Consider the following 13,634-nt stretch of genomic DNA (forward strand, 5'->3'; position numbering starts at 1 on the left):
CTTGAATTCTGAATAAATCACAGACAGTGTCACCAGCAAATCACCCCCACACCATAACACCTCCTCCTCCATGCTTTACGGTGGGAGCTACACATGCAGAGATCATCCGTTCACCCACACTGCGTCTCACAAAGACATGGCGGTTGGAACCAAAAATCTCCAATTTGGACTCCAGACCAAAGGACACATTTCCACCGGTCTAATGTCCATTGCTCGTGTTTCTTGGCCCAAGCAGGTCTCTTCTTGTTATTGGTGTCCTTTAGTAGTGGTTTCTTTGCAGCAATTCGACCATGAAGGCCTGATTCACACAGCCCTCTGGACAGTTGATGTTGCGATGTGTCTGTTACTTGAACTCTGTGAAGCATTTATTTGGGCTGCAATTTCTGAGGCTGGTTACTCTAATGAACTTATCCTCTGCAGCAGAGGTAACTCTGGGTCTTCCATTCCTGTGGCGGTCCTCATGAGAGCCAGTTTCATCATAGCGCATGATGGTTTTTGCGACTGTCGTTTCTCTTTGCTTATTTGTTCTTGCCATAAAATGGACTTGGTCTTTTGCCAAATAGGGCTATCTTCTGTATAACCCCCATACCTTGTCACAACTTAACTGATTGGCTCAAACACATTAAGAAGGAAATAAATTCCACAAATTAACTTTTAAGAAGGCACACCTGTTAATTGAAATGCATTCCAGGTGACTATCTCATTAAGCTGGTTTAGAGAATGCCAAGTGTGTGCAAAGCTGTCATCTTGACAAAGGGTGGCTATTTGAAGAATCTCAAATATAAAATATATTTATTTAATAATGTTTTGATTCCATGTGTTATTTCATAGTTTTGATGACTTCACTATTATTCTACAATGTAGAAAATAGTACAAATAAAGAAAACACCTGGAATGAGTAGGCGTGTCCAAACTTTTGACTGGTACTGTATGTTCTCTGTGGGATTTGAAAGGGGTCACGCTAAATCCAAGCTGACTTCCCTTGACACTTTTCTATGGTGTGCCAGGACCATTCACAGTTGAGCTCGCTCAGTTTAGCTCAACACTGATTGGCTAATTTGGTATACTTTTTTGTCAAGGGAGGCAAGATGCTCACTGGCTTCCCTTGCCTTCAATGTTATGTGCGACAACAATGTCATACTTGTTTGGACCAGACAGCATCAGATAGATGGCCTACACGTAGAGAGAAAGAGGGGTGCTGTTTCGCTCTCTCGGATGCTTTCTCCTGTGAGATACATTTAGCCTCTTGTGAATTGAAGGAAAATGATGAAACACAGGGAGATGAAAGATAAATTACTTTGTTTTGTACATTTTTTCTTGCTAAACTTTTTTCAGAAGCCTGGCTTCCCTTGGCATCCATGAATACACGCCACTGGCCTAGATAGGGAGAGCATAGTCTACATTGAGAGAGCAAACAACCAGTGATAGCCTTGAAACTACAGGTATCTGCCAAAATAATGGAAACACTTGAGTCAATTAGGGATATAAAGTATATTGAAAGCAGGTGCTTCCACACAGGTGTTGTTCCTGAGTAAATTAAATAATTAACATCCCATCATGCTTAGGGTCATGTGTAAAAATGCTGGACAGGCCATTATTGTGGCAATTGTTTGGGCTACCATGGCAATGCCCCCATAGGATGACAATGCCCCCATCCACAGGGCATGAGTGGTCATTGAATGGTTTGATGAGCATGAAAACTATGTAAACCATATACCATGGCTGTCTCAGTCACCGGATCTCAATCCAATTGAACACTTATGGGAGATTCTAGAGCAGCTCCTGAGACAGTGTGTGATGGAAAATGTTGTGTTTGTGCTTTTCTAATAACCAATTTGACTGGGTTCATGCAAGTGACTGATTGATCGTGCCTGGGAGGAAGCCTCACTATCAGTATAAGCAATTTGGCAGTACGCCCAGAACCTTGTTTTGAGAACAGAAGGGATAGCTCAGTTTCAAGGTCTCAGCTTGGAGAGAAGAAGCCTCGTGAGTTATTGGTCGGTCACATGCATGACCCAAAAAGTTAATTATGAATTAATTATGAATCATGAATAAGCTAATTCATGCAAATATAGCTTGTCTGTGTAAGCAGTGTATATAAGAGAACTAACGGGACTGCCCCGGTAGAGCTCACTTCAGACCGGTACTTTATGCATCTAAGTTTGACTGTGACCTTTCCAGCTTGCTGTTAATAAACAATGATCAATTTAAGATTGACTTCAGGTGTCGCTGGTGGTAATTTCCACGACACAGCATTTTCCACCACCATCAACAAAACACCAAATTATGGAATTTCTCGTTGAAGAATGGTGTCGCATCCCTCTAATAGAGTTCCAAACACTTTTAGAATCCATGCCAAGGTGCATTGAAGCTGTTCTAGCTCGTGGTGGGCCAACATCCTATTTAGACACATTATGTTGGTATTTCCTTTTATTTTGGCAGTTACCTGTACATTGGATGTGATTTTTCCAGGTTTGTCCAGATTTTGCTGGTATTGCAAGAATTACAGTGCATTCGTAAAGTATTCAGACCCCTTGACTTTTTCCACATTTTGTTTACATTACAGCCTTATTCTAAAATGGATTTTTTTTAAAATTTCCTCATCAATCGTCACACAATAACCAATAATGACAAAGCGAAAACAGTTTTTTTTAAAATGTTTGCACATTTATTTTTAAAAAATGTTTAAAAAACAACGTACTTACATAAGTAATCAGACGCTTTGCTATGAGACTCTAAATTGAGCTCCGGTGCATCCTGTTTCCATTGATCAGCCTTGAGATGTTTCTACAACTTGATTGTAGTCCACCTGTGGTAAATTCAATTGATTGGACATGATTTGGAAATGCACACACCTGTAGATATAAGGTCCCACAGTTGACAGTGCATGTCCGAGCAAAAACCAAGCCATGAGGTCGAAGGAATTGACCGTAGAGCTCCGAGACAGGATTGTGTCGAGACACAGATCTGGGGAAGGGTAACAACAAATATTCTGTAGCATTGAAGGTCCCCAAGAACACAGTGGCCTCCATCACTCTTAAATGGAAGAAGTTTGGAACCACCAAGACTCTTCCTAGAGCTGGCCGCCCGGCCAAACTGAGCAATCAGGGGAGAAGGGCCTAGGTCAGGGAGGTGACCCAAGAACGCGATGGTTACGCTGACAGAGCTCCAGAGTTCCTCTGTGGAGATGGAAGAACCTTCCAGATGGACAACCATCTCTGCAGCACTCCACCAATCAGGCCTTTATGGTAGAGTGGCCAGACAGAAGCCACTCCTCACTAAAAGGCACCTAAAAAACTCTCAGACCATGAGAAACAAGATTGTCTGGTCTGATGAAACTAAGATTGAACTATTTGACCTGAATGCCAAGCATCACAACTGGAAGAAACCTGGCACCATCCCTACGGTGAAGTATGGTGGTGGCAGTATCATGCTATGGGGATGTTTTTCAGCGACAGGGACTGTGAGGCTAGTCAGGATCGAGGGAAAGATGAACGGAGCAAAGTACAGAGAGATCCTTGATGAAATCCTGCTCCAGAGCGCTCAGGACCTCAGACTGGGGCGAAGGTTCACCTTCCAATTCCAACAGGACAACGACCCTAAGAACACAGCCAAGACAAGTCTCTGAATGTCCTTGAGTGACCCAGCCAGAGCCGGACTTGAACCCGATCAAACATCTCTGGAGAGACCTGAAAATATCTGTGCAGCGACGCTCCCCATCCAACCTGACAGAGCTTGAGAGGATCTGCAGAGAAGAATGGGAGAAACTCAACAAATACAGGTGTGCCAAGCTTGTAGCGTCATACCCAAGAAGACTCAAGGCTGTAATCGCTGCCAAAGGTGCTTCAACAAAGTACTGAGTAAAGGGTCTGAATACTTATGTAAATGTGATATTTCTGTTTTTTATTTTTAATACATTTGCAAAACTTTCTAAAAGCCTGTTTTTGCTTTGTCATTATGGGGTATTGTGTGTAGATAAAAAAAATATATAAAAAAAAAACATTTAACCCATTTTAGAATAAGGCTGTAACGTAACAAAGTGCTCTTCCAAGCGTTGTAGGTGAGCAGTCATCACTCGTGTGGGACACTTACTGATGTTGTTTTCTGTTAGTAACATGCACAGCTGAGGGAAGGGGGCATGGTTCACTTTTGAAAGACTTTCCAATAAGAATGGTTTCCTCTGAATCCACTGTTTCGGTCACTCATCTATAGAATGTTTTTGTATTTCCCATGCATATTTTTTTTACATCCATTGTGAATGACAACAGTTCCTCTCTCAATGCGAAAAATCACTCCCCCTCGAAACCACCAAGCCTCGGTATGAAATAGAAGTGTCATGTGCTGATCCCATATCTCCACATAGTTTTGTGAACAGGCTTGCGCGTAGTGGATGTGGTTCGATGTAGTTTACAATCGAAGTTACCTGCTGCTCTCCGAGTTCTGTGCTCAGCTCTTTTGCCGCCAGTTGCTCTCATTGTATCATACAATGTATCGATATGGCAGAAGGAGACACATTCATAACTACAGTGCAGAGGCCTGCCCGCCATCCTGCAATAGATGGAGCCCCCTCTGTGCAAAAGCCCACCATTCGATCACATGGAATCTGTTTTTCATCAATATAGCCACACAGCACACTGAACAACATGCATATCAGGTGATGCCACATGGGGTCACGACCCCTAGTTTGGGAACCCCTGCTATAAGCAATGCCATGATTGAAATTGGGGTAAATTTACCTCTAGAGCATTCTCTCACAACAAATTCAAGAAAACGTACAGTATTATACAGAGCCATGGATTGCACAGAACTCCCTTCCATCTCATATAGCGCAAGTGAACAGCAAACCTGGTTTCAAAAAACTAATAAAGCAACACCTCACGGCACAATGCCTCTCCTCCATGTGAGCTACTTTTTGTGTGTATGTACTGACATGTATGTGTAACTGATATATGCAAACACATGCACATTACATGTTCATGTTTTAAAATGTATGTAAATTGTAAAGTCTTCTGTCTGTAATGTATTTTTTGTAATGTGTCAGACCCAAGTAACCATTGGCGTCGGCTATTGGGGATCCTAATAAAATCACAAATCAAATCACATCGGTCATGGATCAAATAACCTACAATTTACCTAAACTCTGCTCCCCCCTCTCTTCTCCCCCCTCTCTCTCCTTTCTCTATTGTGTGATCCTCTTCCCAATTGTTGGAAACCCCAGTCATTCACCCCTATCCTCCTCTGTTTGACAACAAAACCACCAGTGACAGTTATTGTTGTTCCTGTTCCCTCTATTTCTCTGTGTCACTTGTTCTGACTGTCCTTCACTTTTTACTGTTTGTCAGAATTGTGGCCACTGGGAAAATACAATTTGGTACGGGTGTAACGGTTCACCAAACCCACGGATCGGTACGTATTGCGATTTTTGGGGTCACGGTTTCAGTACAGCGAGAAAATTAAATGCAATTCACAATGTTCAGCATTCACAATGTTCCTTGCATTGTCTTTTGTGGCCGGATTGTTATGTTGGGCCTCTCAAGTTTCCACTTTGATGCTGCGTTTGTAACCATGTGGGAGGTGGAAATGTACCGGTTGTGAAGTCGTAAATACCAGTTGGATGCATTCATGTGATTTGAACTCGTTGAGAAATGCAGATTGGCTAATGGCCAACAAGCTGTGTCAACCATAAACTAAAAGTACAGTTATCATGCTTGTAAGCAAATTATAGCATTCAAAAACCACATTTAAAATATTTATTTTTATAAATAATGTTTTGTGTTGCATTTAACTGCCGAAAATTCTGTTATAGTGGCCATTTCCTTAGTAGGTGATGTCAAATGTCACCACGTGGGAGAAGTGGGTGCTCATGATGATAGACAAGTTTACCACTAGTGATTACCAGTTTGAGGGCCGTTCAAGTGGATTTTTCCCAGTCGTATGTGGTAAATTTCCACTTGGTTACGAATGCACCATGACATAAAGTGGGCATGTCTGTAGCACGGTACATCTCCCACTCCGGGGTAATGTGATGTGCTGTCAGTCACTGTTAAGTAAGTGCAACACAGGGTGCATTGGCCAATTCATTGAACGTTATGGCTTTGGTTTGCTTATATAGAGTGGGTACTACCTGTTTGCTGAAATGGGTGCAAGAGGGAAGTTCCTAATGTGGCTCGAGCACTTTCACAAAGTGCTGAAACCCCCTATTCTCAACCACAGAGAATGGGTGCATATCCATCTATAAACCAAAGTGTAAAAAAAAATATGAACACAGCCTACCTATCGCGCTTGTAATTTCTTTGGCCCGGTCAGAATCAGCTGCCAAGGGCTGCTTGAATGCAGAGGGGTGATAATGTTGTGTTGTTGTTTCGGCTTGCTCCGGTATACTGGGGTGATGTTGGCGTAAATGTGTCAACATATTTGAGGTGTTGGCAGCTGCATAGGCTATTCTTGTTGAGCGTAACAACATACTGTTAATGTTTTATCCACAACTCTCTGTCCATCATCATTGTAATCTACTGGGAAGCCAAAATGTTCCCAAACTGGAGATTTAAACAATGATGGAAGATCCTCCAATTCTGGTTGATCGACCCCCACCACTCGCAATTGTACAGAATTAGTTCCCGGCTACGCCTCACAAAAGGACAGTTTGAAATGCGCCAATTAAGATTTTAATTTTGATTACAATGTGCACATAGGCTCTAGTTGTTTTAACGAAATTGCCTGAAAAGTTGTTTTCAGCTCAGATTTACTCAAGAGGCATAGGCCTACAATGCAGTGTAGGCATAGCCTATAGGCCTAGTGTTTTTATTTTGTATTTATTTTGTATGTATTCATTCAGGTTCATTCAGGTTCACAGTGCGGACCGTACACCCCTACAAAATTAGATTGCATATTTGAATATGAATGACTGTGTATTCATAAGCGTACTGCTTCAAGTAATCAAATGTTCAAGTTGCAGTTGTGTGGTCCAGATTGAAGACCATGGTTAGTTGAAGAGTTGAGTCAGGTGTGTTGCATCCTGCCTGATGTTTAACCCTAACCATTGCCCTTTACCTGCTCCATGTTGTCTATCTGATGTGTAGGCTAACCCTTCTTTACCTGTCACAGGTACGCCATGGCCCTGTACAACCAGCACGTCTGCCCTGTGGATAACTGGTACGTAGCTAAATCATACCTCATTCATGTTAAAGTATAACTGATAACGTTTGAACTACTTTGCAGATATGAAACAAACAGACAATCATAATATCAGTCAGAAATAACCAATTCCCAGTTTATGCTACAAAACCAACTTTATAAGAGGTTTTAAAAATAGGTTATATTTGACTCAACATTCCATGACATACAGTAAGGGATTGTTGGCAGAATTGATAGATGCAGTTCAATGCATGATTAATATAATTCACCAATACATTTCTTGGTAGTCTAAACCATATTGCTATCAGGTTGTAAATCAAGTTTCAATGACTCAATATTTTGGACAAAAACGGACGAATGTAACTAAGGCTGGGAATGTCAATACAATCAAACTAGCAAGGGCAATGATCACAAGTAAGTTATAACGTGGCTAATAGGCTAGTGTATCTATTTATGTAGCAAGCTAAATACACAGAACCTAACGTTAGCAAGATAGCTAGCTAGAAGGATGTCATGTCATTGGAGGAGTGGGTGAGTGACTGACTTTTTCCCTCAAATTGTTTTTCGGTGGCTACACAGCTAGAGATGTAGGTGTCATTCGGTTAGCTAGTAAGAAATGTAGCTAGCTAGCTATGCTGAACTTGAACGACTGTTATCCAGTTATGTCTTGCGTTCGCAAATTCACTCTGGCTATCGACTGAGTGTGCCAGAGCGCAGAATAACTGATGAATTTACGAACGCGTAACACCCGCTGAATATGACCGGTGTCAGTAAACGTAGGCAAAAAAAGTAATAGTTTGTCACAAACGCTCTAGATAACATGTAAACAGCCTAGCCAGCAGGCTGATTCCCCATCTTTTATCAGGGCAATTTTGATGGCCAACTAGCTGAAAAAGTTTGAGAGGGTTTATCTAATGTTGCTTCGTTAGATTTTAGCTCATCTTGCTCTGGCTAGCGTTAGTTGTTGATCTTGTTGATGTGTGTATAGAGAAAAATAGCCTACCTTTTTATGGTTGTTTGATCAATAGGACTGTAAAGTTCCCAAATGTAAGAGGACTCCCGTGGTATTTACATATTTGCAGAAATCCATTCAGGTGTATTTTGTGGCTTTTGCCAAATGCGTTCTAATAATCGAAGTTTGCGCTTTTGCAACTGACTATAAACACACAGTCAAGTTCAAAGTGAATGATGGCAGGCCTTTGTGGCAAATGGCTTGTTTGCATAAAGGCCTACTGTAGCTCTGATTGACTATGGCGCGTCGGTCTGCGTAGAGTCTGGTCCTGGACCTGGACGAGACAGATTTGTTTTATTAATGAACGGCCGCTTTCCCAATATATATTGCTATAGAATTTTCACACATGCCTTAGTATACATAATTCCCAAACATTCTAAGAATTTATGAGAACGTGAAAATGATCATATCTACAGTGCCTTGCAAAAGTATTCAGTCCCCGTGGCTTTTTTCCTATTTTGTTGCATTACAACCTGTAATTTAAATGGATTTTTATTTGGATTTCATGTAATGGACAGACACAAAATAGTCCAAATTGGTGAAGTGAAATGAAAAAAATAACTTGTTTCAAAGAATTCAAAAAAATTGATAACGGAAAAGTGGTGCATGCATATGTATTCACCCCCTTTGCTATGAAGCCCCTAAATAAGATCTGGTGCAACCAATTACCTTCAGAAGTCACATAAATAGTTAAATAAAGTCCACCTGTGTGCAATCTGTGTCACATGATCTGTCACATGATCTCAGTATATATACAGTTGAAGTCTGAGGTTTACATACACTTAGGTTGGAGTCATTAAAACTTGTTTTTCAACCACTCCACAAATTTCTTGTTAACAAAATATAGTTTTGGCAAGTCGGTTAGGACATCTACTTTGTGCATGACACAAGTAATTTTTCCAACAATTGTTTACAGACAGATTATTTCACTTATAATTCACTGTATCACAATTCCAGTGGGTCAGAAGTTTACGCACACTAAGTTGACTGTGCCTTTAAACAGCTTGGAAAATTCCAGAAAATGATGTCATGGCTTTAGAAGCTTCTGATAGGCTAATTGACATCATTTGAGTCAATTGGAGGTGTACCTGTGGATGTATTTCAAGGCCTACCTTCAAACTCAGTGCCTCTTTGCTTCATGGGAAAATCAAAAGAAATCAGCCAAGACCTCAGAAATGAATGTGTACACCTCCACAAGTCTGGTTCATCCTTGGGAGAAATTTCCAAACACCTGAAGGTACCACGTTCATCTGTACAAACAATAGTACGCAAGTATAAACACCATGGGACCACGCAGCTGTCATACCGCTCAGGAAGGAGACGCGTTCTGTCTCCTAGAGATGAACGTACTTTGGTGCGAATAGTGCTAATCAATCCCAGAATAACAGCAAAGGACCTTGTGAAGATACTTTTGTACCTGTTTCCTCCAGTATCTATATCCACAGTAAAACAAGTCCAATATCGACATAACCTGAAAGGCTGCTCAGCAAGGAAGAAGCCACTGCTCCAAAACCGCCATAAAAAAGACAGACTACGGTTTGCAACTGCACATGGGGACAAAAAAAAAAGATAATACTTTTTGGAGAAATGTCCTCTGGTCTGATGAAACAAAAATAGAACTGTTTGGCCATAATGACCATAGTTATGTTTGGAGGAAAAAGGGGGTTGCTTGCAAGCCGAAGAACACCATCCCAACTGTGAAGCACGGGGGTGGCAGCATCATGCTGTGGGGGTGCTTTGCTGCAGGAGGGACTGGTGCACTTCACAAAATAGATGGCATCATGAGGAAGGGAAATTATGTGGATATGTTGAAGCAACATCTCAAGACATCAGTCAGGAAGTTAAAGCGTGGTCGCAAATGGGTCTTCCAAATGGACAATGACCCCAAGCATACTTCCAAAGTTGTGGCAAAATGGCTTAAGGGCAACAAAGTCAAGGTATTGGAGTGGCCATCACAAAGCCCTGACCTCAATCCTACAGAACATTTGTGGGCAGAACTGAAAAAGCGTGTGCGAGCAAGGAGGCCTACAAACCTGACTCAGTTACACCAGCTCTGTCAGGAGGAATGGGCCAAAATTCACCCAACTTATTGTTGTGGGAAGCTTGTGGAAGGCTACCCGAAACGTTTGACCCAAGTTAAACAATTTAAAGGCAATGCTACCAAATACTAGTTGAGTGTATGTAAACTTCTGACCCACTGGGAATGTGATAATAATAATAATAATAATAATAATAATAATAATAATAATAATAATAATAATAATAATAATATGCCATTTAGCAGACGCTTTTATCCAAAGCGACTTAGTCGTGTGCATACATTTTTACATATGGGTGGTCCCTGGGATCGAACCCACTACCCTGGCATTACAAGCGCCATGCTCTACCAATTGAGCTACAGAGGACCAAGAAATAAATAAAAGGTGAAATAAATCATTCTTTCTACTATTATTCTGACATTACACTTTCTTAAAATAAAGTGGTGATCCTAACTGACCTAAAACAGGGAATTTTTACTAGGATTAAATGTCAGGAATTGTGAAAAAAGGAGTTTAAATGTATTTGGCTAAGGTATATGTAAACCTCCGACTTCAACTGTACACCTGTTCTGAAAGGCCCCAGAGTCTGCAATACCACTAAGCAAGGGGTACCACCAAGCAAGCGGCACCATGAAGACCAAGGAGCTCTCCAAACAGGTCAGGGACAAAGTTGTGGAGAAGTACAGATCAGGGTTGGGTTCTAAAAAAATATCAGAAACTTTGAACATCCCACGGAGCACCATTAAATGCATTATTAAAAAATTGAAAGAATATGGCACCACAACAAACCTGCGAAGAGAGGGCCGCCCACCAAAACTCACGGACCAGGCAAGGAGGGCATTCATCAGATAGGCAACAAAGAACCAAAGATAACCCTGAAGGAGCTGCAAAGCTCCACAGCGGTGATTGGAGTATCTGTCCAGAGGACCACTTTAAGCCGTACACTCCACAGAGCTGGGCTTTACTGAAGAGTGGCCAGAAAAAAGCCATTGCTTAAAGAAAGAAATAAGCAAACGCTTTGGTGTTCGCCAAACGGCACGTGGGAGACTCCCCAAGCACATGGAAGAAGGTACTCTGGTCAGATGAGACTGAAATAGAGCTTTTTGGCCATCAAGGAAAACGCTATGTCTGGCACAAACCCAACACCTCTCATCACCCCGAGAACACCATCCCCACAGTGAAGCATGGTGGTGGCAGCATCGTGCTGTGGGGATGTTTTTCATCGGCAGGGACTGGGAAACTGGTCAGAATTGAAGAAATGATGGATGGCGCTAAATACAGGGAAATTCTTGAGGGAAACCTGTTTCAGTCTTCCAGATATTTGAGACTGGGACGGAGGTTCACCTTCCAGCAGGACAATGACCCTAAGCATACTGCTAAAGCAACAATTTGAGTGATGGGAAACATTTAAATGTTCATTTTAATTCCAGGTTGTAAGGCAACAAAATAGGAAAAATGCCAAGGGGGGTGAATACTTTCGCAAGCCACTGTAAGCGTTTGTTTGTCAGAGAATGTAAAAAAAAAGTTTCCATGTTGCTCAAATGCTGTCAGTTCCACTTTAATAACAGGTTATAACTGCCATTAAAATCCTTGAGTGGGCCGACTAAGCGTTTTTTTCAGGCCGCCTAAGTCCAAACAGTGTAAAAAAAGAAATATATATTTTTGTATTTAATTTTAGAAAATAAATGTTGGGGTGGAAAAACTTAAACGTGTAAACGTAAACGACTAAAACCAGATATAAATTATGTAGAAAAGATAATGGAGCTACAGTATATGTTTCATTATAACGATCACCAAAATACTAACAATCACCAAAATAAAAGCTAGACAGTCAGGGATAATTGAAAAATTCCAAAACCATTTAGCAGTATAGATTTTGTTATTATGTTTGAGCAAAAGAACACAGCGTTAGCCATGCCAAAATGCATAGAATTGCAGAAAATTTGCTTTAAAACTGCAACCTTTTCTCTCAGCTGCATGGCAAAATGTGTAGAATTGTAGGAAATTGGTGAAAGTTTCTTTACACCGCCAAGATGGGGGCTTCTAAAATTCAGCCGCGCCGACGGGCCGACCACACCCCATGCCACGCCCCCTGCCACGCCACCACCTAAGCCCCTTTTTGATCCAGAAAAAAACCTGTTTAGGCTAGTTAATGTTTAGGCTACAAGTAGAAACTCTATAGCACTCACGGCCACTGTCCCTACAATGTGACACAACACCTGTTTCTGGGGCTAGTAGGTGCAGACACTGACCTACAGCATACAGTATGTCTAAAGGGAATGCTACAAAAACATGAAAGACAACTTTATTGAGAGCAGGTGAAATAACACTCAAAGTACCATTGTATTGTCTCCCTCTGTGATGGAAGAACCAATAATATACAGTTTGACCTGTGTCATTGCCAACAAAGGGTATATAACAAAGTATTGAGAAACTTTTGTTATTGACCAAATACTTATTTTCCACCATAATTTGCAAATAAATTCATTAAAAATCCTACAATGTGATTTTCTGGAAAATGTTTTCTCATTTTGTCTGTCATAGTTGACGTGTACCTATGATGAAAATTACAGGCCTCTCATCTTTTTAAGTGGGAGAACTTGCACAATTGGTGGCTGACTAAATACTTTTTTTCCCCAATGTACAACATTGATGCTAATATTTACCTCAGGTCAAACACACTGATATAATGTTGCTGGTCTTGTGAAGATTCTAACTGTACCACACAGAGGGAGGTGCATTCCTGTGTGTGTGTTTATATGGTGTGGGAGTAGCAGTGGTTCACCAGAGTATTTCTGGGTTATGAAAAAATCACACGTGTGTAACGTGTGTGTGTGTGAGACAGTGTGTGTGCACTGAGACATACTGTCCTTAGTGATGATGTTTAACTGTTTAAGTCTTACACCATACTGGCTGTGTGTGGATTTGTCAAAACAATCTTCCATGTAACGTCACTTCCAGACTAGTATTTCCATAACAGGACTGTTGCAATAGTGAAATATAGTCTGCTATTACGCACTAGACTGTTTCACAGTGTTGTTTCAAATTACAAGGCCTGACATTACTTTTAAAACCTTGTACTCATCAAAGCATTCCCCCTCCTGTGTGTGTGTGTGTGTGTGCACGCGTGGGTGTGCATGCGTTTTGTTTGTGTAGGCTGTATAACCAGTCGTGTGAGGAGGAGCTTTATCTACAGAGTGGACCAACTTTGTGCTGTACTCTGGACAATGTTCCTCTCATCAGGTTAGTCTAATCACTCACTCACTAACTCACTCACTCACTCACTCACTCACAATGTCCCTGCAGACTAAGAATGACTTCATGGCAGAAATACATAAATCATGTCTTGTTACCTGTCGTCATCGCTCAGTTAATTTAGGAAAATTAAAACGAGTGCTCATACCAAATGGCACCCTATTCCCTATATAATGCACTACCTTTGGTCAAAC

At 41.2% G+C, this 13,634-nt stretch overlaps 1 protein-coding gene across 1 annotated transcript in view; it reads left to right on the forward strand.

Moving 5' to 3' along the window:
• LOC121574727 (transmembrane protein 150A-like) overlaps positions 1–13,634 on the forward strand; it is a 102,799-nt gene that overhangs the window by 27,283 nt on the left and 61,882 nt on the right. Inside the window, exons 3-4 of the mRNA XM_041887278.1 lie at positions 7,105–7,152; positions 13,342–13,428. Coding sequence (XP_041743212.1) covers positions 7,105–7,152; positions 13,342–13,428 — 135 coding nt within the window. The remainder of the gene's footprint in view (positions 1–7,104; positions 7,153–13,341; positions 13,429–13,634) is intronic.

This window comes from Coregonus clupeaformis, chromosome 1 (assembly GCF_020615455.1).
Source record: "Coregonus clupeaformis isolate EN_2021a chromosome 1, ASM2061545v1, whole genome shotgun sequence".
Lineage (NCBI taxonomy): Eukaryota > Metazoa > Chordata > Actinopteri > Salmoniformes > Salmonidae > Coregonus > Coregonus clupeaformis.